Source organism: Bos indicus, chromosome 14, assembly GCF_029378745.1.
Source record: "Bos indicus isolate NIAB-ARS_2022 breed Sahiwal x Tharparkar chromosome 14, NIAB-ARS_B.indTharparkar_mat_pri_1.0, whole genome shotgun sequence".
In the NCBI taxonomy this organism is placed as follows: Eukaryota; Metazoa; Chordata; class Mammalia; order Artiodactyla; family Bovidae; genus Bos; species Bos indicus.
Window position 1 is genome coordinate 45,604,492 of NC_091773.1, and position 27,346 is coordinate 45,631,837.

The 27,346-nt window shown below is 39.8% G+C and overlaps 1 protein-coding gene, 1 long non-coding RNA gene and 1 other non-coding gene across 4 annotated transcripts in view; 2 read left to right on the top strand and 1 right to left on the bottom strand.

Moving 5' to 3' along the window:
- LOC139186942 (uncharacterized) overlaps positions 1 to 27,346 on the bottom strand; it is a 432,806-nt gene that overhangs the window by 81,718 nt on the left and 323,742 nt on the right. For both annotated transcript variants that reach the window (XR_011570629.1, XR_011570630.1), the window contains exons 4-6: positions 23,768 to 23,918; positions 18,044 to 18,135; positions 5,305 to 5,669 (exon numbers count right to left, since the gene is read on the bottom strand). This is a non-coding gene — a long non-coding RNA (uncharacterized lncRNA). The remainder of the gene's footprint in view (positions 1 to 5,304; positions 5,670 to 18,043; positions 18,136 to 23,767; positions 23,919 to 27,346) is intronic.
- Positions 1,186 to 27,346, top strand: part of TNFRSF11B (TNF receptor superfamily member 11b) — a 28,117-nt gene continuing 1,956 nt past the window's right edge. The window contains exons 1-4 of the mRNA XM_019974124.2: positions 1,186 to 1,376; positions 19,617 to 19,986; positions 23,843 to 24,037; positions 26,179 to 26,403. Coding sequence (XP_019829683.1) covers positions 1,347 to 1,376; positions 19,617 to 19,986; positions 23,843 to 24,037; positions 26,179 to 26,403 — 820 coding nt within the window. The 5' untranslated portion in view covers positions 1,186 to 1,346. The remainder of the gene's footprint in view (positions 1,377 to 19,616; positions 19,987 to 23,842; positions 24,038 to 26,178; positions 26,404 to 27,346) is intronic.
- On the top strand, positions 8,848 to 8,982 carry LOC139187063 (small nucleolar RNA SNORA42/SNORA80 family). Its single transcript, XR_011570760.1, has one exon. It is a non-coding gene; the product is annotated as a small nucleolar RNA SNORA42/SNORA80 family (small nucleolar RNA).

Genomic DNA, 27,346 nt, shown 5'->3' on the forward strand with positions numbered 1-27,346 from the left:
TGTTGGTTTGAAAGCGCAGATACTCTGATCCCTGCTGGTAATACTTGCCCCTGGGGGCCACTTTTTATTGCCTGGGATAGTTTGAGCCAGAGAGAATCACTTCATCTCTCTCTCCATGAACTCCGGTGAAAAGCAGAAACTGATCTTCTCAGGAGACAAGAATTGAGCACGTGGCCCTGATGGGGAGGCTGGCTTTGCAGTGGTTTTTTTCTCTTTTTTTCAGCCTCTGTAAGTGAAGAGCTCTGGTGGCAACCTAAGAACAAATCAGCAAACTGCAGGACCTCAGAAGGGGCCTACACTTTAGAAGTCATGGGGTCCAACTCTCACAAAAGCAGCTGGTGGGAGTGGATGGGGGATCCAAAAACCCTTTAGGCAGAGCCAACTTCCACCAAAAGCTTGGGGGCAATGGAAAGACCTGGAAGAGGCAACTTCAGAAGTTCAGTAGGTACCAATAACCTTTGGATGATGATGGTGTTGATAAAGACGATCAGTTCAGTTCAGTATAGCGGCGAATCCTACGGTGGTGTTTTTTCTGCCCTAGGCAAGAAGTTTGTCCTCTGCTGATTCTCTCTGGCTGAAACTACCCCAGGCAACAAAAGTGAGTGGGGAAAGGCATGGGCTTTCGAACCAGACATAAGTTAGAGAAGTTTCTTCTCCATCTGTGCAACCTTGGAGATTAATGACTGCAAACTCCCAGAAGAGCCTCTGAGCGCAGCGCGTGAATGAGAATACTTGTTATTGGGGATCTCAGAACCCCTGAGAAGCGGGTCAGACGAGAGCGGGGTGTAGTGTCTGGGGCGCACTGCAGGCTGCGCTGAGATCTTGGCTGGATCCGACGCTCAGGGTGGAGGAGCCCAGCACAGCGACTGCTCAGCGTGCGCCCAGTCCTCCCACCACTGGTCGCGGCTGCCAGGAGGCCGGCCGCTGGCGGGAAGGGGCCAGGAAACCTCAGAGCCGCACGGAGACAGCAGCTGCCTTGTTCTGCAGCTTTTTTTTTTTTTCGCCTCCCAGGGGCCAGACATCCCCGCCCCACCCCCTACTCCCACCTCTCGTGCCACTTCTTTCCGCCCTGGTTCTGAAAGTGTTAACCCCGGAGCGTTTCGCGCCTCCCCCTCCCGTCCCCCACCCCCCACCCCTACTCCCCGCCCGACTCCCGCCCAAGGTTCCTAAAAAAGAAAGGTGCAAAGTTTGGTCCAGATAGGGAATGAATGATCAAAGCCCAGCCGATACTTCCTGTTGCCGGGACACTATATATAAAGTGATGAGTGCACGGGCAGCCGAGACGCACCGTAGCGCTCGCCCCGCAGCCGCCGCCTCCGAGCGCCTGAGGTTTCCCGGGGACCACAATGAACAAGTTGCTGTGCTGCGCGCTCGTGGTAAGTTCCTGGCCCGGGACGCCGGCAGCGCTGCTCTGCGCGCCCGCGGAGGCTCCTCGCCTCCTGGTCTCCCGACCTGCCCGCCTGTTGATGGGGACAAAGCTCAACTTGCTCCCTTTCCCAGGAGAGATCTGGGGTCAGGTTGGAACAGGAGACCTCTTTCAAGCTGATTGTGCTTCTCCTAGGGTGTCCCTTTACACTGGAAAGTTCCTGCTGGGTTTATGAAGAAGAGCTCCTGACCATTTTTATTGGCATGATTTTTTTATACATTTTATTTATTGGCTTTCTTCATCTCAGATGGCTCCATACCATCTTTGCTTAACTTGGGCATCCTTGTTATTATTATTAGCGGTAATAATAGTATCAAAGTAATTTGAGAGATTATTCTTAATGCTAAGAATAATAATTCTTAAAACTACTGTAATTAGAATAAAATTTGGATGCAGTGAATATGACATCATTAGTGTCATATTAAGTGGCTTATTTGCCACTTAAGCAAATATTATAGGAAATTTTGAATAATTGGCACCAGAGAAAAGATCATACACACACACATATTTCTTATTGTGCAATTTAAAATTTTAATAACATTCTATTATTAAAATGGGACATTTCAATTTCAATGTAATGTGGAAAATACTGGTGAGATAATGTTAATTGGGTTACAAAATAGATTTAAATAATTGAGGTTCTGCACTCAATAGGGCTAAAAGTTATTTTAAATTTGGAAAAAGAAAGGAAATTTGGAAAAGAAAGGAATGTCTGTAATTTTTAGCTTCTTTTACTTAAATTTACATTTTGACCAATCAAGTTAATAAGATTTCTATGTAGATTATTCTGTGACCAATGACTTATTTCCTTTGAAACTAAAATGTAGACTGCATTGAGATATGAATCAGACATTCATGAAAGGACAGGAAAATCCATATTTAAGCCACATATGTGTTTTGAAAGTTGTTGCAGTAACTGCTTGAATGTGAATGTCCAACCCACTAAGAGTGAATGGAAGGCTAGCAAGTCCTCCAATTAGATCTTGGGATACACACACATGAATAAGTAAATAAACAGCAAAGTCACTAAAGGAAAGGTAGATTACTAAGAGGTCACACTTAAGCAAGCTAATCTTACATATAGGTACTATGTATACATATATGTGTATAAATATATTTGTATATATGTGGGTATATATTATATATATATATAATATAATTTCACTAATATGGAGAACTTTTAAAAAAGTGAACCCTTATTTAAAAAGGACACATATAAAGAACTGCACAAATCATAAGAACCTAATTAAGTTTCCGAAAGTGAATACTTGTAAGCCAGCACCCAGCTCAGACACCATCACATTACCAGCACCCCAGAAGCTTCCTGAGCTTCCTCCTTATCACCACGACAGTCATGGCCAGAGGAATCAACATTCTGACTTATAATGCCATCCATGAGTAAATGAACTTTATGTACTTTTTTGTGTCTGGCTGCTATCACTTAAGGTTCTACTGTGAGATCATCTCCAGTATTGGATGTACAAATGCCCATCCATTTCAGTGCTGTATAATATTCCATTACATGGCTATACCACAAATGACTTAATCATTCTAGGTTTTGGCTAGTATAAATAATTCTGCTATTAATATGGGGACACTTTTTTTCTTCCTAGGCTTTTGTATGCTGTCAAAGATTTGATTAATAATAAACATATTATCAGTAACTTTTAAATTTCATTATTTCCATTAAATAATATGTATATCTAATAATGGGCTTCCCTGGTGGCTCAGATGGTAAAGAATCTGTGTGCAATGCAGGAGACCTGGTTTTGATCCCTGGGTCAGGAAGATCCCCTGGAGAAAGGAATGGCTACCCACTCACTCCAGTATTCTAAGTGTTCCAAAATAATAAGTAGACAAATGTTTTGATATCTGGTCTGTATAAGGATGTAGATACGTATGTAGATAATACGATCTGAAGATGTTACAGCATTATCAAAAGAGAAACCTTTTATTGTGTCTTGAACCTAGTAAATACTTCAAATAGGAATGTGCTCCCTTTCCCTTCTGTAGCTTCTGAGATTGATTTTATTTTATAAATAAGTGAGAAAAGATACTTTGCAGTTACATATGAAGAGTCCAGATGCCCTTTCATAAACACCAAGAGGTAGTGCTAAGAACTGGAAGCATTACAGCTATTTAGTCCTTTGTACCAGGCAGGCCACTGGATACGAGACACAGAATGGAAAACATGGACACCATTTCTGTCCTCATGGACCGCACAGCAAAACGGAGAAGGCAGATACTGGAATGTCTAAATGAGAATAACAAAAGGGGAAGTACGAGGTGACTTGGGAATATAAAAGATCCTGCCTTCCAAGACCTTATAAAGGCAGCTGCTGTGCAGTGGTTATGAGTTTGGTTATTTGAGATCAAAATTCAAAATTCAAATACCAGTATTTTACTTGATAAAAGATGGTGGGCAATTTATATCTCTCTTGTGTTTTAGTTTTCTATAAAATAGAGATAATAATATGCACACGTGCAAGATAACCACACATAATATAGAGTTCCTATTCCACAGTAACACTAGCTTCTAGTCGACATTCTAGACCCAAGTGAATTATGTAAACAAAGTGCTGATGATGCTCAGAGATGGGGGAGAGATGGCCACCAACTATTACCTTGCAGGAGCAATAGAATGTTTATTATTCTCATTATACATTCCAAATGTTTCTTATTTGGAGATAAAATCAAGGCGTCCTGAATTTAAGAAGTGGAAGAAGATAAAATTGTGAGGCAAACTAGAATTCTAGATTCTTTTTGTGACAGCAGAGGATATGCTGGTAGGTAAGCATGAGAGGGTGTGGTCATTAGGACTAATGCCATAGTCGTGGGCTTTCTGAAATGCTCACTCATGTAGTTAGAGACCTGCTCTGCAAGGTGAGGTGGTGACATCACCAAGTCACTTCTTTCATGGTTGCTCAAGGAGCCTCCTGATGCTTTGGGAACATCCTAGTCTAGTCTTAGATTTTCACTGGTGGCTGAAACTTCCCATCAAGGAGCTCCAGAACTAGCCACTGACCTTCTCAAAGCGAAGGTCTAAATTAATGTTAAGATGCTAGGACTTGGGGTGGGGGATGGGGTGAAGCATTAGGAGGTAGTAAATTTTTTTTTTCGGGACAACTGCCTGATACATTGGTCCTCCTTATGTTTATTTTGGTTTCCTTGCCCTCCCCCAGTGGTTGAGTATATCTGTCTAGCCTTTTTGTTTGTTTGTTTAAGAGAATGATAACTTGAAGTTTCTAGGAGAATCTAACATACACTCCGCAGGAGTCCTGTACTTCTGTCTCTAGCAACCTCTCTGGCCTCTATCACCCATGAACCCTCAGCACAATTCCTAATTTCTATCTGGCCTTTAATTTTACTTCTTATTCCTAATTTCAATCTGGCCTTTAATTTTACTTCTTAGGTTAAAACCAATCTTAGGTTGTCAGATTCCACTGGTCAGGGAAGAAGGCGTTCTGTGACAGATGTTTTATCTACATAGTTTAGAAGGAGAGGTATATCAGAGTCTCTCAAAGGGGCACTAAACACACTCAAATATTCTTGTCCTCCTATCCACTCACTTGCCAGCTGGGTCTTGCTCTAAGCAACCCTCAGCCTCCCTGCCTGCATGTTCCCTTTCCATGAAGGCTTTCTGTGAGAAGCATTACCTTCAGTATCTCATTGACCAGAAGTACTTCATTCAACCTGAGTCTTTTCTTTGCAGCCCAGGAAAAAAAGGACAGTGAAGTATATTGCAGAGAAAGAGTACTTTCATTAAAAAAAATTATGTTTACATTATTCAAAGTCTTGCCTAATGACGCCTGGCTGCCCCTGATGTTTTTACTATGGAGCAGAGATGCCAACATTATCGGTGTATCTGTGTATCTTACCTTGTGGAGCAGTAGTTCTCCATCAGATCAGACTTCTTCCATGCGCTTATTAAATAAATCCTTTGTAACAACTCCCTTGGAGAAGGCAATGGCACCCCACTCCAGTACTCTTGCCTGGAAAATCCCATGGATGGAGGAGCCTGGTAGGCTGCAGTCCATGGGGTCTCGAAGGGTCGACTGAGCGACTTCACTTTCACTTTTCACTTTGATGCATTGGAGAAGGAAATGGCAACCCACTCCAGTGTTCTTGCCTGGACAATCCCAGGGACGGGGGAGCCTGGTGGGCTGCCATCTGTGGGGTCACACAGAGTTGGACACGACTGAAGGGACTTAGCAGCAGCAGCAGCAGCAACTCCCTGGCTCTCCTGAAATGAAATTGAGAGTGCTTATATTTTTACCTACATACAGAATTTTTTCAAATCAATATACTGGCATAACTATACTATGAAGGAGAAATAAAAAGAAAATGATTTATAATGAAATAAGCTTCACTAGAAGATTTAATGAAGTAATGATACATTAGCATCTTTATGTAGAACTGTCATGAACAGACCATGAGAAACAGATGAGAGCACGTGGGGTTCAAAACCATGATTGGCGTTGGCTTTGGGCTGTGATTTTTTGAAATGGTGAACAAATCTCGCTAAAGTTTTAAACAAAATACAACCCTCTTTCAGGCTTCCCAGATAGCACTAGTGGTAAAGAACCCGCCTGCCAATGCAGGAGACTAAGAGACGCGGGTTCGATCCCTGGGTTGGGAAGATCCCCTGGAGGAGGGCATGGCAACCCACTCTAGTATTCTTACCTGGAGAATCCCCATGGATACAGGAGCCTGGCAAAGTACAGTCCATAGAGTGGCAAAGAGTCGTAGATGACTGAAGCGACTTAGCATGCATGCATGCACAACCCTCTATCAAATTTTATGTTGTTAAATTCCTTGAAAATTCAATAGGCATAAAAATCTTACAACACACACACACAGGTCTACATATGTGTGTGTGTATATATATACACACATATATATGTATGTATGTGTGTGTGCTCAGTCACTCAGTTGTGTGCAACCCCATGGACTTTAGCCCACCAGGCTCCTCTGTCCATGGAATTTTCCAGGCAAGAGTACTAGAGTGGGTTGCCATTTCATACTTCAGAGGATCTTCTCGACCCAGGAATCAAATCCACTCTTCTTGCTTCTCCTGCATGGACAGGTGGACTCTTTACCACTGTGCCACCTGGGAAGCCCATATGTGTGCATATATATACACATATGTGTGTATATATATATATATATACACATACACACATGTGTGTTTATATTATATACACATATGTATATATATACGTGTGTTTGTGTATATATATATATGGAGTTTGAATCCAGGCTCATATAATATTTTTTTTTAGCTTAGATCACTTATACCATCATCAGTAGGACATTTGACAGTGTGTGTGGGATTTCCCTGGTGGTCTGGTGGTGAAGACTCTGTGCTTCCAACACAGGGGTAGAAAGTTCAGTCCTTGATGGGGGAACTAAGATCCCATATGCCAAATGGCACAGCCAAGAAAAAGAAAGTGTGTGGAATATGGGATTATTCTTGGTCACTGGGGCATCTAGCAGCACACAGAAACTGTGACAAGAGAAAATCCCACACAAATTTCCAGAACTTCTAGGGGATGGTACGACCCCTGTGGTAAACAAAATATGAACTCTTTGCAAACAGAGATTTTTTCCCAATTCATATTTATAGCCTCCAGGTCTCCACAGTGCCTGACACTAAATGTGTGTTTGCTGAGTCAAAGGAGCTACGATGAGATTTGCTGGGGTGTTTGTATAATGTACCAGCAGTTTCCATGGATATTCCAACAAAATGTAGCTTACTGTCAGAGATTTCACATGCTCATGTCAGCTTTGATCTCTTTCAAAATACAAATATAATGCCCTACCCACCTGACCAGTATTTTTCCTACTTATTTTTGTCCATTTCTACTGTGAAGGTACAATACCTTCATGGAGGTCCATTCTTAAGAGAGCAACAACAATGAACCAGACTTATATACTGACCCTTGCAGGTGCTACCTAACTGAATCCCCTTTCTGACCTTCCCATCGATGTTCATTTTTTGGTTTGATAAATGTGATACATTCTTAAAATATCCTAATGGAGATGTCAAATAGGCATTTGGATTCAAAAAGTTCAGAGAAGCCTGGACTGGAGATCAGAAAATCTGGGTCATGAGCAGAGAACGGGTTTTGAAAGCCATAGGAAAGGAGGATTTCACAGGGCAAGAGAGGAGGGCAGGACACAGCCCCAGAGTGCATTTCTGATACTGATAGGTTTAAAAAAAAATGCACATATGAACAGTACTAGCAGCCATGTTTAGAAAAGAAAACAAAAATCAAAATAAAACTTCACAACCCACAAGAGCAGGAACTAGTCAATCGGAAATCCTAGCAACATCTGTAAACTATCCATGCAAGAAGAAGGAGTGAGGTATAGCCAACTTGAAATACACATGGTATTTTTATGTGACATGTAATTAGTTTTAGGAACTCACTACCACAGAATATTTATTTTGGGGTAACTAGCATAGAAAGTCTAAAAAAAGAATTCTTTTAGACAGTTGTAAGGGATAAGAATAGTGTTACAACACATTAGGTAAGAAGCTGTGTGGTACCCACTCCCTCTCACATTTACCTGGCCTTGCTAAATGAATGTTCCAAAGGCCAGAACAGTCTACAGACACACTAAAATGGTTTCTTTCAACTACAAGGTGACATAACTTCCCAGGTGCTTGGGTAGTTTTTTTCAAGCCCAGTTTCTCAGAAGCACCTGAATCAGCCAGACCATAAATGGATAGAGGATACAGGAGGAAATGCAATGTCATTTCTGGAGCCCTTCTAAAAAAGTAATGTGCTCCCAAAAGTTCTGATTTATTACTTTCCTATTGAGATTTTTTTTTTAAATCCACCTCTTTTTATCATAGTTTTAATACAGTGAAAAACATTAATTTCCTAGAAGCATCTTCTATAAAATTAAAAAGAGTAGCCTTAGGATTCTTCACCTACATTTAGTCTGTACCTTGGAAGCATTTTCTATAACAGCCTCTTAAATAATCAACTATAAAACAGGAAAATCAGTGTCAAGATGAATATAGATTTAAAAGACAGTAATTCATCTAAGCTTTGTGACTGCCTTTGGTAAATTCAGTTTTCGTCTCTGGCCTTTGATCCCTAAACCTCTACTGCCATGTAATATTACTTTCTTGTTCAAAAACGTATTTTATTCTTAGAAAATATGGATATCAAGGCCCTATTCTTAAATTCCCTCTGGCATTCATACCACCATCATCACCACCAACAGAAGTAATTTAGGAAGTCATCTGTGAGGTGTAATGATAGTAAGACCTCCGCAACAGCAGTCAAGAAGCAAGAGATCTTATTCCTCAGTTTTGCCTTAGACTCTGAGGTCCAGTCTGTGACTTCATTTCTCTGGGTCTTTGCTCACCTTTAAAATAGGTGTGTTGTACCACATGATATCTGGAAGCTCTGCTATAATTTTATACTTTTGGCTTATCCCCCTGGGCCTCTCATAGTGTCCCATGCCAGAGCAAACCCAGCCCCAAACTATTGCCTGGCCTCTGCCAGTAGGCTGCAGGCACTGAAGCAGTTTGCACAGTGGAAAAAAAAAAAAAAAAATTACGTTTTTGTCATTAAAAATAAATTAAAATGTTTTATTATATATTGATACTATTTAAAATGCCAGACATACAAAAATCAAATGGACTTAGTTATCTATGAAAAAAAGCATACTAAAGAAAAATTTTTTAAATCTACTTTGTTGCAATTGTCAAAGTTCCTTGTGCCCAACTGGTTTCATTGATAAGAAATTCTGTTTAAGTGAAGGAGATCAAAAGAGGAAGCAGCTTTTTGAAATGTCACCTACTTTTAAGCAGTAAGAATTCTGTGTTTTAGGATCAGATTATTCTTTTAAGCTAAAAACTATTTTTTTTTTTTAATTCGGAAACAAGACCTTTTTGTCTTTAGCTAGCATAGAAGCCATTAATGTGCATATTTTCATATCCTACTTAGAAGCCCTATTCCCTTAGGACTTACTAAAGAGATGTAATTATGGTCACCAGCAATCTCTTTAGCCTCTTTGAGCAGAGTTTTCTTTGAATTTGTATTCACAAGGAAGCATTTCACCTTCAGGTGAAATAAGCATGTTAATGGGTAGATTGGCGTGACCATTAATACTGTGCTGGAATACTACATTGGGCTTCCCTGGTGGCTAGACGGTAAAGAATCTGCCTGGAATGGGGGAGACCTGGGTTTGATTCCTGGGTCAGGAAGATGCCCTGGAGAATGAATACTACGTGGGCTGAGAGACAGAATCCTCTGTTCCCACACTGTTTGCTGTCTCTTAATAGCCAGTAAAAGGGGAAAAAATCAACTAGATTGTGCTAAAATAATGGGTCAACTACAAAGTATGAGTGATGTTTACTGAACAATGATGTAGCTATTCCTGCTGTTTGTAAGCCTTCTCCCTTGTCCTACCTTCCAGAAACATGGTAACATTGTACCTTCCAGCTTTCTCTGGTGAGGAAGGAGGTGGATGTGATAGTTCTGGCAGATTTGTGAGTTTAAATGATACAAGTCACTTGTACATTAGAGCACCTCATTGCCTGTATATGACTCCCAACATTTTCTTTCCCAGCAAACCAACCTTGTTCCAGATATTAATTTTTATAAGATCCTAGGTCCTGGACAGAGAGGACAATGCTAACAGCCTTCATTTTCACAAAAACCCTCTGATGCAGAGACTGGAATCTGTTTTACAGGCAAGGAAATTAAGGTTCAGAGAAGTGAAGTAATTTTCCCTACGGTGACCTAGCTGAGGATTTTTTTTTTTTTTTCTCTCTCTCTAATAGGAGCTGAAATCTAGCAGTGGAGTCCAGTGAAAAATACTCACAAAGCAGAGGAAAGCCTCTGAGTTCCTTCAACCAGAGTTCTTTTCTCTGCTGGAGATACAAACGTCCTGGGATGGGACTCAGAGTCATATCCTTGGGCAAAGTGATCCCAGTGGATTTTTTAAATGCTTTTTTCACCTGCTCCTTCAGCTAGAGGAGGCCACTGTTGTTTTTCTTTCCTGATGAAATTAAATATCCCAGCTTCCTTACCGGACTTGAGTTCTAAGTCCAGACCCTTCAGGATAGAGAACATGAGGCAAACACTTTATAGTTTAGCTCCTTTATTAGAAACAGCAATCCTAGGGAAGCAGGGGCTAGCAAAAGAAGAGTAAGCAAAAAAGGAAGACAAATTTAAGCGGGTGCTTGACTGACTGAGAAGCTGCTGTTTTGTATAAAGTACAACAGACTGCTCAGTCTCACAGGACCATCTTCTAGAGAAGTTGTGTGAACTACTGCATTTCAGGACAGAAGAGCGAGGAATTTATTCACCAGGATAAATGATATAAATGATAGATAGATAGATGCATAGATATAGGATGAGGTGGCATGGATGGCTGTATGGACAGATGGACAAAATATAGATCTTCCAGAATTTTACATTGTGTCATAGGTGATCACTTAAATGCCTGTCTCCTTCCTAACACTGCAGGTCCCTAGCGAGAAGAGTCAATTGTTAAAGGCTTAGGTTCAGACAGGATTAGGTTTGAATCCTATCTTCAAAGTATACTAGCTCTGTGACTTTTGAGCAATCACTCAACTTCTTTGAGGCTCCGTTTCTTCATCTATAAAATGGGGATTAATACTATCATCTCAGAGGTGATTGGAGGGGTAGATGACAAGTGAAGTATAGAACTTACTATGTCATGATGTTATAATATACTATGCTATTATTATTCACCATGTCATCCAGTACTTCCAAAAGGATGTTTCACATTGTTGTAGGCACATGATAAACATCTACATGTTTAAGTCACATCCTGTTTTATTCTATTTCCATTTCTAGTTTCTATTTCATTTCCTAACCACCATGGCTGTTCTTTTCTAAATTTCTCTCTCCAGATGCCCTTAACCATATATTGATTGGGCTTCAATCTAAATCATCACCAACCAGAGTAATTCATAAGATGATGTGAACAAGGAATTATCTTCAAAGAAAGGTAGAAATAAAATGGGACTTAATAATTGATGTTCAAAAATATCAACATACTAAAATGTATTGCCAATTCTGAGTCCAAAGTGCCAGGAACTTTGTAGCTGGAAAATTCTGGAAAATTCTAGGGATGTCACCCTTGTGCTTGTCTGGTGGGCTTGAATGGATATAATTAAAAGGAAAATTGTGGCCAGCTCTGTTGTTGAGTTGAAATTTTCAAAATGGATGTTATATCCCAAATCTGGTGATTATGACCCAGCAATTCACCTGCAATGCAGGAGACACAGGAGACATGAATTCAATCTCTGGGTCAGGAAGATCCTGTGGAGAATTAAATGGCAACCCACTCCAGTATTCTTGCCTGAAAAATCCCATGGACAGAGGAGCCTGATGGGCTACAGTCCAGGAGATTGCAAACGGTTGGACACAACTGAATGAATGACTAAACAAATAAGCAAAGAGAAGAAATTAAGATCTGAGATTCAAAATGCGGGAGATGTCCACATATCTGCCTTGGAAAGTTTGACGTGTTTACTTGCATCACAAGTTCTTAGAGATTTTTCTCATTTATTTGTTAATCTAGCAAATGTTAATTATCTGTAAAACTCTGAAGCAGCAAAAGCACCAGAAGCAAATCTGCTCTGACAATTCTTGTAGATTCCAGACATAAACAAGGTACTGCTAATTAATTCTAAAAGCCTCCAAACAAACAACTAAAGGGAAAGTTCTTGAAGGGAACAACAACAAAACGCATTTAACGTTAAGTTTTACCTAGAGACAGTTCTTCAGCCTCACGGGAAGCAAAGAGTGTAAAGTCTGGCCCAGCGATTCATCTAATAAATCATAATTGTTCCTGTTTCCTTTCTCCTGTTTATGTAGCAAAAGCTGTTGGCAGCACATCAGTTCCTAATCGATGAATAGATTTAATGCATTTGCTCTGCATCCTTACCTAGAGACCTCATCCTGGCTGTTCTGGAAATGATTAAGCAGTGGCAGACCCTCAGGTAGAGAAATGGAAGCAGCAGATAAACCTCTCAAATGAGCCACCTGCTTTTCCCACATTTACCTTCAAAATAGAAGCTAAATACAAACAGAATGATCCATGCAAAATGCCAAGCAAAATGAAAGATGCTTAAAAAAAAAAAAAAAACTTCCTTTAGGCAAATTTTGTCATCACTATCATTTTACAGATAAGAAAGTTACAGATTTTGTGCTTGTCCTTGAAAACGCATCCTTTACCTGGAGGCTCTGTATGTGTCTATAGAATCACCAGCAATCCTAATTATACCTAGTAGGTATTCAATATCTACTGGATTGAATAAAATTAAAATATATATTGGATACTTTCTGTGTATAAGACACCATGAAAAAAGCAGGGAATGTGTCAGTCACTCAGTCATGTCCAACTCTTTGTGACCCCATGGACTGTAGCCTGCCAGTCTCCTCTGTCCATGGGATTCTCCAGACAAGAATGCTGGAGTGGGTAGCCATTCCCTTCTCTAGGGCACTTTCTGATCCAGGGATTGAATCCAGGTCTATTGCGTGACAGACTGATTCTTTACCCTATGAGCCACCAGGGAAGCCCATAAGACCTTATGCATGCTGCTTGCTAAGTCGCATCAGTTGTGTCTGACTCTTTGCAACTGTAACCCTCCAGGCTCCTCTGTCCATGGGGTTCTCTAGGCAAGAATAATGGAGTGGTGGCCATGCCCTCCTCCAGGGAATCTTCCCAACCCAGGGGTTGAACCCACATCTCTTACAACTCCTGCATTGCCAGGCAGGTTATTTACCACTAGCGCCACCTGGGAAGCCTGTAAGACAACCACGCTAAACATTTAAGGTATATGGAAACAAATCCTTTTCTATCTGAGCCCTTTAATCAAATCTGTGGAACTGCCTTTCGACCAAGTCAATGATACAAGTTGGGAAGATACTGGAACTGATTTTAAAAACGAGTCAGAGATGCTTTTTCTGAAAACAACTTAAGAATAGGATAAATAACTGACTGGGGCACATTTTAGGTTTGTGACTTCCTACTGAACAAGAGACTTCAAAATGTCTCCAAAAATGAATCTGATTCAAAATGTTCCCTATTTCCCACCTCCTGTGTAATTAGCATATGTAGTCATGACTCATTCTTGTCTGGAATCTTATTCTTTACCAAGTTTATTTGTGTCCCTTTACTCAATTGAAAACAATTGTATAGGAATAGATGAAATAAGAATTATCTCTTTTTAGAGCTAAGATAATGGCCAAGGGTTATTAAGCTGGTGGTTGAACTGAATTTGGAACCCTAATATGCAGGTTCCCAGCAAAGAGATCTGGTTAGTTCATATCAATCTAATGGATCTAAACCCTGTACATTTTTCATATCTTATTATTCATCATCCATTTAGCATTTTTCTTGAAACTTTCTGTAAAATCCCTACTCTTTTTTTCCTTCTTTTTTTTTCATCTCATCTTGCAAATGTTTGTAAAGTCCCAAAGGTTATATTTTAACATTTTTTTATGTATAAAATCCCTGGGTAATGCCATGCTACTTCTCTGTTTCTGGAACCATTTATGTGCTCATAACCCTGTGCTAAGTCACTTCAGTCGTGTCCAACTCTTTGCAACCCCATGGACTGTAGCCTACCAGGCTCCTCTGCCCATGGGATTCTCTAGGCAAGAATACTGGAGAGGGTTGCCATGCCCTCCTCCAAGGGATCTTCCTGACCCAGGGATTGAACTTGCATCTCTTTAAATCTGTGTCTTTAGCTGCATTTCTATCCTGAATACCTGATACATATATTTAAGTGTCTACTCGACATCATCACTTGAGTCTCATTGTTGGAGGACCCAGAACCAAATTCATTGTCTTCCTCCATAACTGCCTCTTTCTCCTGCTGTCAGTAATTAACAGCAACACCACATACCTAATAGTCATAATTCATGGGCATGTCCTCCTTTACTCTTTCTAGTACCTCCCTCCACGGGCAATTAGCTAACATATATCTATCTTTTCTCTCCTCCTTACTACTACCTCATTTCAGCTTCTCATTTCTGACCTGTTTCTCTATTGAGTCTTTTCTTGATCCTTTTTTTACCTTTGTTTTCCCTCTCATTGTTTTGCAGTGATTTGTGACTTTTTACACCAACAGAGGCTTTTGGATGAATTCTTGTAGGAAATAGGAACATTAACTTCCTCGGCTCTATTGTTCAGCAATATTTCCTGAGCATAGTAATTGTCTCAATAAGTGTTTGCTGAATGAATGAATAAATAAATAATTTAAGGATTGGAAGAAATAGGGAAGAGGCCACTATACCAGGTGTATGCTTAATTGCTTAGTCATGTCCGACTCTGCTATCCCATGGACTGCAGCCCTCCAGGCTTTTCTGTTCATGGGATTCTCCAGGCAAGAATACTGGAGTGGGTTGTCATGCCCTCCTCCAGAGGATCTTCCCAACCCAGGGATCGAACCCAGATCTCTAGCATCGCAGGTGAATTCTTTACTGTCTGAGCCTCCAGGGAAGCCCCATTATACCATAAGACTATAGAAAGTTAAATAAGCTAACCTTCATAGCAAAAGAGTTGTTTTTTTTTTTTTTTTAATAAGCTTTGTAGTTTATACTACAAGAGATCTTTAGGAAACTCACTGTGGTATATATCCTGAATGTTTCTTTTCTTGGCTAAGATGAATTGTAAAATATCATGGTTTCCAAATTGACCAGAAGTTTAGCTAACTCTGGTAGTCCTCAAATAGTTCTTTGCGGCAAAGATCATGACGAGGGATCACAAAAGGAACTCCCAAACCAAGTAGTTATTTCAAGCTTTGTGTGGGCTCCTTTTAATGAATTTTCCATAAACGGAAACCCACTGGGTCACTCGTGGTTCTTCATACCGGAGAATAAGCGCAGCAGCAGGGGACTGACTGCATTGCATCACGCAAAAGTAAACTTGATGGAGAAAGTATATTCCTGTATCCTTTAAGCAGCAAATACCGGTAGTCAGCTATACTGAAATCACGTGTCATCTAAGACATTTCCATATCAGTTACCTTGGACAGGTGCTAGTCTTAGCACAAAGAAAGAAACACCATCCATTCATGTGGACTTAAGGAAGGCACTGGGTGATCTCACTTCTATAATCTCCTAACACTATGCTCTTGAGTCTGAATGAAAAACTAGCATGTTAGGGCTATGCAATGTTAAAGGATTTGGTCAAAATATACTATTCTATGGCACATGCTCTGGGTTTTAATTCTGCTTCCACTAATTACTGTGACCTGGACTGGTTCCTCATTTACTTTTGTACTTTTGTAGCTGGTGGACAGATATAGAGTGGGAAGAGGAAGAAAGAAAAAATGGAGAGAAAATTCCATTTTAATGTTTCTTTATCATTATCACATGTAAAATAGACAGCCAGTGGAAATTTGCTGTGTGACACAGGGAGCTCAACCCAGTGCTCTGTGATAACATAGAGGGGTAGGATGGGGAGGGAAATGGGAGGGAGGTTTAGGAGGGAGGGGTCATATGTATACCTGTGGCTGATTCATGTTGATGTACAGCAGAAAACAACACAATATTGTAAATCAATTATCCTCCAATTTAAAAAAAAGTTAAGCATGAAAAAGCAGCTTCTTTTATAGGAAACTATAATATAGGACACTCTTATATAGGACACTTCAGGCTTCTGCAGAGACACCTATGCACAAGTCCTAGCTTTTGCAGATATTCATCAGTATTTATTCACTTCACACAAAAATTACTTTTGTACTCTTCTTAGACTTTAAATGTTATCAGCTGGCAAAGGACACAGAGCCAGTGTTAAGATGGACTGTCCTCCTTTGGCATATTTTTCATTGCTTTTCTAGAAAATGCAGAAGAAAGAGGGGATTGAGATGAAGAGGTTTATTAATTTTGCCAATCCTCTGTCAAGAATTGGTTCCAGAAATTCCATGCGGGAATTGAGGCTAACCAGAGATGGAGAGCTAAGCATCTAATTTTGGCCACACAGAGCTCTGTCTTTTTACCAAAGTGGAAAATTTTCAAGTAAATCACAGAGGCCCATAGAATTTGCTGAAAACAAGTCTGCAGTTCTTTAAGGCTTTCCAATTTTTAAAAATATATATGATAATTCCATGCGGTAGCCTAGGGGAAATGATCTTCACTATTATATAATTGCTCTCTAATCCTTAAGTCAACCTAATTTATTAATTTTTTTCCTCTGTGGATTCCTTTCACCTCAGCTTCCCTGTATTTTGAAGAAATGGCAACTAATTTCTTAAGCATGGTTTCAGAAAACCAACAGTGTCATGTCCAATTGCCTAGAAAAATACAAATTGCATCAGTATTCTCGGTCAGATCTTGTATTTGTGTGGCTGCTTCTAGTGAGGAACACATGCACCATCTGTGGGGTTTTCCCATTTCATCCTCATCTCTTCTTGGTAAGAGAGAAAAGAGTCAGCTAATGGGTAAATGAGCTGCGTTGTCATGGGAAGGGCAGGATGATGGGAAATCAGGCAGGGTTAAGTCTCAGGACTGCCAGCCCTACCAGGATGGGGCTCACTCAGCCACAGTAAGCAAGACAAATGTGTCCCTGTGGACCTCTGAGCTGGGCCTCTTGAAAAAACAGAACCCTCAAAAGTGGCTTTTCAGGAAATCAAAAGTGAACATCAAGACATAAAAAAATAAAAACATTTCTCATTGCTTTCATGTGTCTTTGCAAGTTGCATCAGGAATACTTCATTCCCTAGCGTTGAGGATGTTAGAAATAATTCAGCCAAACCCACACAAAGGGCCTTTCAGAAATATAGTACAATATTATTAGAATGACCAAGTAGCAACAAAGTTAGTTCATCTTGCTTCATTTCCTTCAAAAGATTGATCGTTATCTGTAATTATTTATTCCTTCACTTCTCTGTCTTCTCGCTAGACTGTGAGCAGTCTGAAGAGCATCCTTGTTTTGTGGGTCACCATATGCTAAGACCTTCTACAATGCCTGGTACACAGTGGGTGGTCAAGAGACATATGTTGAATGAATAGATTTCTGAAAGATACAGACCAAACCAGAGCTTTCACTCATTACTGGTCCATTTCTTTCTTCTACTGTTGACCCACTTTATCTTAGCCAATAAAAAGCCCCAGGGGAATTCAAGAACATCCTTTTCCCCAAAACCATTGGGTCATGAGAGTGTCTTGAAAATATCAAGGCAGCCCCAATTTTCCACTGTAGTTATCTTTTGTTGGTTAGCGGTCCTTTACATTATAGCACTCTGAAAACTGCTCTCAGTTAAAAGGTCTGTGGCCCTAGGGAAGATATTTTATTCAATTCTGGTTTATCAGCTCATATTAGGTCCAAACTGCCTTGTTGCTAGTCATATCTCAATAAGAAATGAGGGCATGTGTATATGCATGCTCAGTTGTGTCCCACTCTTTACGACCCCATGAACTGTAGCCCACCAGGCTCCTCTGTCCATGGAATTTTCCAGGCAAGAATAGTTGAATGGGTTGCCATTTCCTTCTCCAGGGGATCTTTCCAACCCAGGGATCAAACCCGCATCTCTTGCATCTCCTGTATTGGCAGGTGGATTCTATTGCTTATTAAAATGCCCAAATGCTTATGAAAAAGGCCTTTCTTTACCTCTGTCATTCCTCATTCAAAAAGGAGTGCTGTTTTCCTAGCTTGGCACACTTTCCTCCAGGTCAAAGGGTTTCTGTGAGATTTGCTGAGTTCTGCAAAGAAGAGAGTTTAGAAAAAATTATTGTGTTTAGCCTGTTGCTTCCCAAAAGTCTGAAAATAGTCAGTGTTGATCCCTGTACCAAAAACAAACAATAAAAGCCAAACAAACAACCCCTACACAGAAACAACACTTTTTCTCTTAATTAGTGTGAAGAACTACTTCAGTGTTCCCTTGAAGACCTTTTGAGATCTAGAATACAAGATAGAATACTCATTTGGAGCCACCTTCACAAGCAGGATTCTGGCCCACACAACTCTCTCTCTACTATGCACACACCTCTTTGGCCATTATGGATAGAAACTTCTGAAACCCTGCCTACTCCCTCAAGTTTTCCCCAATTAACCTCAAGAGAGGTGATCATTTCATTTTCTAGACATCAGTCACCTGTAAGATTCAAGACTACACTGATATTCTGGAGGAAATATCAGTCTTAAAATTTTAATAGTTTTCCAGCAGATTACCAGCTGCACAAAGATTACATCTTCTCATCAGCGCATTTCTGGTAAGCATGCAATACATATCTGCTGCATGAGTGAATGAATGACCAGAGTGAGTATAATCACCAACTGTTTACATACATGTGAAATCATTACAGCTTAGAACAGGAAAACTGAAAGAAAAATATCTGATCTTAAATATACTACTGTGACCATCACCCCATAATAAAGATTGTAATTTCTCCACCTTCCCCTCCATATTTCCAATCTTTTACTTGGCTCACTTTTTTACAACATTCATCTTCTAACACATAATTTATGTATAATTTGTTATTAAAATAAAGTCCATAAGACAGAGTTTGTTGACTATTTTATTCACTCCTGTATCCCAAATACCCAGAACAGAGCCTGGTACATAACTACCAACAAGTGAATAGGTGAAATAATATTTATTGTATATGGGTTCTACAGATGGGAATCATTGCAGGACATTTTTAAATCCTCAGTCCCATCTGAGGATTTAAAATTCAAAATTTTAAATTTAGAATTCACGTCTGTAGAATCAGAATTTTTAGGAATATAAATTCCAGGAATCTACATTTTTATCAAGGAGTCTAGGGATCCTGGTATAGCTATCCTGAGAATCTAGTTCACCTAACTCACTAGTTCACCCAACTCACTAATCTAATGATTATCCTAAACCCCAGGGAGATAAAGTATTACTCAAGGCACACAGGCTATTTAGCAGTGCATCTAAGTGTAATAATTTCTACTTGGATGAGCTTTCCACTCCAGCTATCTATAAGCTATGTTTTCCTAATATACTTTGCTGGTACTGCCATCATGGTCTTGGAGATTAATCTACGTAGAGGCAAGAGTTATGGCTTCTGAACTTGTTTTCTGTGGTCCTAGCTCCGCAGGCAGGAACAGCATGAGGTTCCAGGTAGTAAAGGACTCTGAGGTTAATGATGCTTTTGCACAGAAGAATCACCCCATTTCCATGCTAACATACCACTATTTCCCTTTCTTCTTCTAGTTCCTAGACATCTCCATTAAATGGACCACCCAGGAAACCTTTCCTCCAAAGTACCTTCATTATGACCCTGAGAGCTCTCGTCAGCTGATGTGTGACAAATGTCCTCCTGGCACCTTCCTGAAACAGCCCTGCACGGCAAGGCGGAAGACCGTGTGTGCCCCTTGTCCTGACCACTACTACACGGACACCTGGCACACCAGTGACGAGTGTCTGTACTGCAGCCCAGTGTGCAAGGAACTGCAGTATGTAAAGCAGGAGTGCAGTCGCACCCATAACCGCGTGTGTGAATGTGAGGAGGGGCGCTATCTGGAGCTGGAGTTCTGCTTGAAGCACAGGAGCTGTCCCCCTGGGTTCGGAGTGCTACACCCGGGTATGTACCAGCCAAGTTCATTAACATCACACAGAGTCAGGTAGTGGGGGAAGTTTAAGGGAACAAGTTGGTCCTGATGACATTACAGGATAGCAAATTACAAAGGTAATGGAATCTGCTAGGTATGTACTATGTGTCTGGATGGCTGCCAAAGAACCATTCCTCAGAGGAGCACTTTGCCACGACGGGCCAATTTAGTGACAAATCTCAAATGCAGCAAATCACTCTCTAATGAGATGTGTGATGGATTGCTCTTTCTTAAAGGGACACACTCTTAGTTGCACCATTCATAGCTGATCTATGTCTGTGTTTCACTTTGGCATGGACAGCCTCAGAGTGCAGTGCTTTTGGACAAACATCAGAAATGTTAATTGATACCAAGAGAGTAATTATGCTGATATTAATGAGGCTCTGGCGTGCAAACAGTGAGTAGTTATAATTAATTATATAAAAAGTGAGAATGGCTAGGGGAACTGCAGCTCATTATTAAAAATGAAGCTAGTTTTTCCTTTGGCAGGGGAGTTGAGTGTCTGGGAGGATAACGGCTATAGCAGCATCTCTTCTATGAAGCTGATTCTTTATCTTAGACAAAACAGACTGGCAAGCCAAGAGTAAGTACTTGTCTACAAACAAAGTACTTTCTCTTTTTGCATTTTGAAGAGCAGAGATTAAGGCCACTTTGCACTGAATTTTTTAAAGCTGCAATCCACCTTTTTTTTTTTTTTGCTACGTTCATGAAGTTTCAGTATCGTCTGCATGTTCTCCTGGCCTGGAAAAATTAAGAGTATTCACTCACTTTTCTGGAGGAAGCAGTATGGGTATAGATTCCAATTATTCAATTTGAATCAGTGTTTCTCAGTCTCAGCACTACTAACTTTGGGGGCTGAATAATTCTCTTCGTGGGCAGCAGTCCTGTGCATTGTAGCATGTTCAGCAGCATCCCTGGTCTTTAGCCACTAAATGCTAAAATAGTACTCTTTCCACTAAAGTGTCCCCTGGATGGCCAAATCACCCCTAGTTGACAACCATGGGTTCAGAGCATGTGAATTACTCGTAACCATTTTGACTTTCAGAAGTTGCAATATAGAGTCTAAATTATTATCAACATTTTAGGTTTCTGGAGAAGGAAATGGCAACCCACTCCAGTATTCTTCCCTGGAAAATCCCATGGACAGAAGAGCCTGGTAGGCTGCAGTACATGGGGTCACAAAGAGTCGGACACGAATTAAATATATTCAAAAACTGAACTATTAAGTGTCCTAAGTTCTGCATTTTATAAAATCAGTCACAGAGGGTGCAAATTGCATAACAGTTCCTTAAAATGCCTCTAGTATAAGTCTTTGAGGGAGAAATTGGTGACACTTCCTAATTTTTACTGGATGACAATTTGCGACTCAAAAGCTAACCCAAGTTGTAGAGTGAGAAGCCCATCCAACAGAAACAGATGCATTTAATTCCATTCAGTAATTTATATATGTAGGAAAATTCATTAAGCAGGGCATTGCAGTTTGGAAACTAGAAAGTTTTGAAAAATAATGGAAATAGTAAGAATTTTACTCATATAAGCATGAAAATCTGTTTGTAGAATGAAGTAAGCACGCAATCGAAGTCTTAGCACAAAGGTACACAGAGGTTTATTTATTTACTCACCTCTCTCTGCCTAAAATATAAAAAGTTTCCAGACCAAAGAGAAGGCAAGATTCTGCAGTTTTAGTCTAAAGAGTATTTAACATTCATTCTCTGTTGTTTTGAAGTCAGATTGCCTTGTCTTCAGATTTTACAGCTGACCTCTGAACAGCATAACATGGGTTTGAACCTCGTGGGTCCACTTCTATGCAAATTTTTTTCAATAATACTACAGTAATACCTGATCCCCGTTGTGTGAATCTGTGAATGCAGAACTCTGGCTATAGAAGGCTGACTATAAAGTTATAATGGGATTTTCCAATGCAAGGAGGTTGGGTCCTCTAACCCACCATTGTCCAAGGATCAACTGTAGTTAGTTCTATTAGTTGTATAATTCTTATATAATTGTTTATGCCTAGCATGGTGAATTCTCAACTGAAAAGCAAAATTCCTCTTGCCATTCTGTTTCACGTTTTGCCTACCAGATTATACTTTGGGTGTTTCTCTTGACATTAACAAGGCAAAATCATTTACTTAGATGGATACATCCTTTTATAAGAAGTTCTGTCAATCATGAGAGAGGGAAGCCCTTTACAGAAAGGTCATCACATAAAGCCTCCACATATATTAAGAAACTTTCCTTCTATAATTCTTGGATTCCTCTTGGTAAGGAACTTTAAAGGCTAAATTACCTGGAAGAGTGTCTTGTGCCTATGACCTTCTCATTGGAATGCAGAAGAACACCCAAGCCATCAACACGTATGTGAAGAATTAAAGATTCTTCTTTGTGCAGCTGACAAAGGGAGATTTGGATCCAGATGTCTAAGACCATTTATTCCCAGAATATTCACAATAAAATAATACCATGCAGTCCATGCCCAAATACCTCTGCTTATGATACTGTAGAATTTGGTGTGGAGTTGGATCCCCTTTAAGGAGAGGAGTATAGTAAGAAAATACTAAAAAAAAAAAAAAGAGAGACCTCTTTGTAAGGTGGTTCCTAAGATAATGTCACTGCAACCCTGGAAATGGCATTTAGCATGTTAAAATTTCATGCTTGGTCTCCCCTTTTCTTTTTTTCTGCCACCTTTTTGTCATTTTTATTGGTCAATGCATTATCAAACCCTTTAGAAAAGAAAGAAGCCAGAGGTGAAAATAAAACCAAATTCACTGTGCTCTTTTTCCCTTTTTTGGTAGAGAATGCAATGAAATGGGAGGTTAAAAGTTTTAATAAATGAAGTTTATTAACTTTCTCTAACTTTCATTTGTTTCTTTAGTATTTGGTATCTTGTGTCAGCCAGAATTGCCCTGGAATAGCTACATTTGAACACTGGAGTCTAAATCTGTTCAACTAGCTTACACTAGATGGAGGTATTTTCATATGCAAATACACTATAATGTATGATCTACTCAGGCATAGAGTCAAGGGTTTTAAAGATGTTTATTTTTAATAGCATCTTGGGTTGTTGACTGGTTCAAGTTTTCCTGCCAATGATTTCCCCAAATTTATCAAGTATCTTTCCACCATGAAAGAAAATGCCCTTTCAGTCACCCTTGCCTGAAATTTTAACGACTGTGCCCTTTTTAAACTCAACAGTTTAAGCAAATGGTATATCATCTTCCATTTATTATGTAACTGCAGGCTTACGCTTAAGTCCACAGTTAACTTTATTGCCACCTTCAAAAGTTTATTAAGATGTTGTAAATTTTTACTTCTTGGGGTTAGCACACTTACGAATTGCTTCACAATTAGGATTCAGAAAAGAAAGAACTTCTGTAGGAATCGATTGGGATTTAACGATGTGGCATACCACGGGTACTGATTTCAAAGAATGATATTACAGTGGTTACACAGCAGTTATTTTCATGATTTTCCAGGGATAATTGTGTGGAGAATATGGCTGACAACAAGATCTTCCTGACAACTTCAGCACAGGCAGGACTAATTGAATATCCTACCCTTCTTTTCTTCCCTCTCCCATTATGTGCTTTGTAGGTAACAACAGAACACATTTGTGTTTGTATTACAAGGAGGAAAGAATGCCTAAGGGGTTCACTGTAGAAGTTTTGTTCTGTCTAATGACGTGAAAAATGAAAATGCCTGAAGTTTCCTGCAACATAATAGTAGCAGTAAAAACCAAGTGAAAAGTCTTACCCCAACTCTGTTAAGATGGTTTCTGCTGTCGGAGTACTTGAGAACAATGTGCTAAACGGCTTGATATTTTTGTAGGAACCCCGGAGCGAAATACAGTTTGCAAAAGATGTCCAGATGGGTTCTTCTCGAATGAGACATCATCCAAAGCGCCCTGTAGAAAACACACGAATTGCAGTGCATTTGGGCTCCTGCTAACTCAGAAAGGAAATGCAACGCATGACAATATATGTTCTGGTAGCAGCGAATCATCGACTCACAAATGCGGAATAGGTAATTATGTTTCAAAATATCAATCTTCGTACCACCGCTGGGTTGAATACAAGACTCTCTGGTCCTTCTTAGTTAAACTTATATTTCCCCTTTCTTGAATTTTAACCAACTAAGACTATTCTCTGTGCATCATTGCTAAAGCCACAACTCAAAAATCTTTCAAAAAGTCTCCATCTTCCTATAATAGTGCTCCAAACCCTGACTTTCACACTTGAATCACGTTACCCACAGAAAAGGGGTGAAGTAAGATTATGTTGAAGGTCACATTATCAGAGTCCAAGTTGCAGAATGTTTTTAACCTATGCATTTTTATCACTTTTAAGCACATCTGTATTATTAGCCAAAGTATAAATTGGCAACTAAGAAGCCAAGTAATTGAGAGTACTTGGATCGGATTGTGTTAGTCGCTCAGTCGTGTCCAATTCTTTGCAATGCCACGGACCGTCCCAGCCCTCCAGGCTCCTCTGTCCATGGGATTTTCCGGGCAAGAATCCTGGACTGGGTTGCCATTTCCGTCTCCAGGGGATCTTCCCGACCCAAGGATCAAACCCAGGTCTCCCGCATTGCAGGTGGAGTCTTTACATCTGAGCCACGGTGATATAAATAGATGACAAATTAAAAAGGCAATACTGGCTTTGTTACCTGTGGTATTACTGCACCTATTGCACAGAAGTACTGAGTTCCTGTATATGTCTTAAACTCTATTCAGGAAGGGTCACTAGCTCCAAGTTCAAGGTATCTGAATGCACCCCATGTTGGTGATGACACTAATCAGGTTGGTATCCTCGTCTTGTCACTCCTGCCAGCACACTAGTCTCAGACCTCCTACCAAGGACTCATCACACCGAGGATAACTGACCTTTTAGTATTTAGTCAGCTTGACTCTCTTCAAACATCTTTTTGTGCAACATAGATGTATATAAAACATAGCAACGTGGATTGGGAGATTTAAGATTTAAGCCTGGTTCCAACATTTTTTCTGTTTTATAAAAATCTTAGCTAAGTCATTCATCCTGTCTGGTTTCTTATTAAATGATGGAATGTGGGGAGGGATGTTAAAAGGAGTGACATCTAACTTTAACATTCTCTTTAATCCATTTATAATTTTATTTATATCACTCTTTGAACACTTACTATTTGCCAGACACTTTTGCTATATGGGTTTTAATCTTTACAAAAACACTGTGAAGTTTGTTCAAGTTACTGTATGAACTTGAATGGCAGAGTCAGGATTCAAACCCAGACCTAATGAATCCAAACACAGACTCTTAATCCCTACGATAGACTAATGCTACCCAGACCCTCAGCTTATTGGACCTTTTTTCTAAATGACAAGTTTTTGTGTTTGATTTTTTTCCCACTTAATGTATGCTTATACTTCTGTATCCATCCTTGTTCCCAAAGATACTGTGTGTATGTGTGTGTGCAGAAAATAATATGCTATTTCAGGTTACTTTTCAGGCTTTCTTAAAGACAATGATTTGACACTGGCCTTGAAGTAACTTTTAGATACCAGCCAAGCCTTTAAAAGAATGTTTAACAGTTACTTTAAAATATGTTAATATTATATTAAGTAATAGAATTTTTGCTGTAATTTTTTATAGCAATACTATATTTTTATTAGACATTTAGTAAACTCTTCCCCTCCAAAATATTCTAAAAGAATATTTCATGGAACCGAGCTGGATTGGCAATCTGCCGTTAACATCAGGCAATAGAAGGTTGATTTTATTCAAATTTTTCATTTTAGCATGCAATATTCTGGAAAATGCAACTGTGTTGGTTTTTGTCCTTTTTTTCTCTATCTCCCTCTCCCTTTCCTTCTTCTTCTTCCTGTTATTATTATTATCCATTAGACATCCAAGATTCCAATTACTGAGTGAAAGTGAAAGTGTGAGTCGCTTAGTCATGTCCGACTCTTTGTGATCCCATGGACTGTAGGCCACCAGACTCTCCTGTTCTTGGGATTTTCCCAGGCAAGAATAATGGAGTGGGTTGCCATTCCCTTCTCCAGGGGATCTTCCCTACTGAGGGATTGAACCCAGGCTTCCTGCATTGCAGGCAGATTCTTTACCATCTAAGCCACCAGGGAAGCCCAAATTATTGAGTAAATCTTCTTAATCTTCCCACCTTCCTTTTAGACATGACCTTATGTGAGGAGGCGTTCTTCAGGTTTGCTGTTCCTACAAAGCTTACTCCGAACTGGCTCAGTGTCCTGGTAGACAATCTGCCTGGCACCAAAGTAAATGCAGAGAGCATAGAGAGGATAAAACAGCGACACAACTCACGAGAACAGACTTTCCAGCTGCTGAAGTTATGGAAGCATCAAAACAAAGACCAAGATATGGTCAAGAAGATCATCCAAGGTATGGTAGCCTGAACTAAACAACTCAAACAGAAATCAGAACACCTGCTCATCATACAACAGAAATGAGACTATGTACCTGTTTAATAGTTGTATGGATGCTGTTTCCCTTTGGGAATTATTGTTGGACTGAAATAGTTTTCAAATGATAGAGGAGAAGCTGTTCCTAGATCAGTCATGCGAGGTTTTATTTTCACCTACTCTACTCTCCAATTTTTCAACTGTCTCTCTGGAAGGAGAGAAAATACATTTCAAATGTAGGAATAAACCTCAGGAAATCTGACTCTGGATCCCTTAGTAGGTGTGCGAGCATCCTGTCTGATATATCTAGAAGTTCTTTAACTATTTTAGATCTTACCTCGCAGTTCTACCAAGAAACTATGTGGTATTTATCTGGTAATTCTCTCCAGAGAGAATCTAAGTGTCTAGGTATCCTCTCATTAATCCTCACAATACAGTCTATTTTAAAATTACCATTTTAATAGCACATGTCGTGAGGATTAATGAGATAAGTTCTTTAAAGTGTTTGAGCTTCTTGGAGAAAGGGGCTATTTAAATCCAAGTACTCTCATGTTTTAGTTTTGTAAAGAATCTCCTTTTGAGACTGTGTGTGTGTGTGTGTGTATTATGATGGGAGTGAATTAATACAGAAGGGAAAAGGGAGTAAGTTTCATCCAGAGTGTACTATAAGCTTTGGGATACACAGAAGAGAAAGTTCTGACTTGAATTAGCATTGGGAGGACATTCTGGAAAAAAATGGTTGGGGGGCTTTCATGATGCAATGTTAATGAGAAATCCATTCTACTCTTCACATGTAGTTAAATGATTGAGGAATCCTACACAACTCTAAAGCCTCAAACATCTGAAACTGAGGCAACAGATTTTAGGAGACTAACATCTTTGACAGTTGAATGCTTTCACTTGTGCAGAGTAAACTTGTCTTC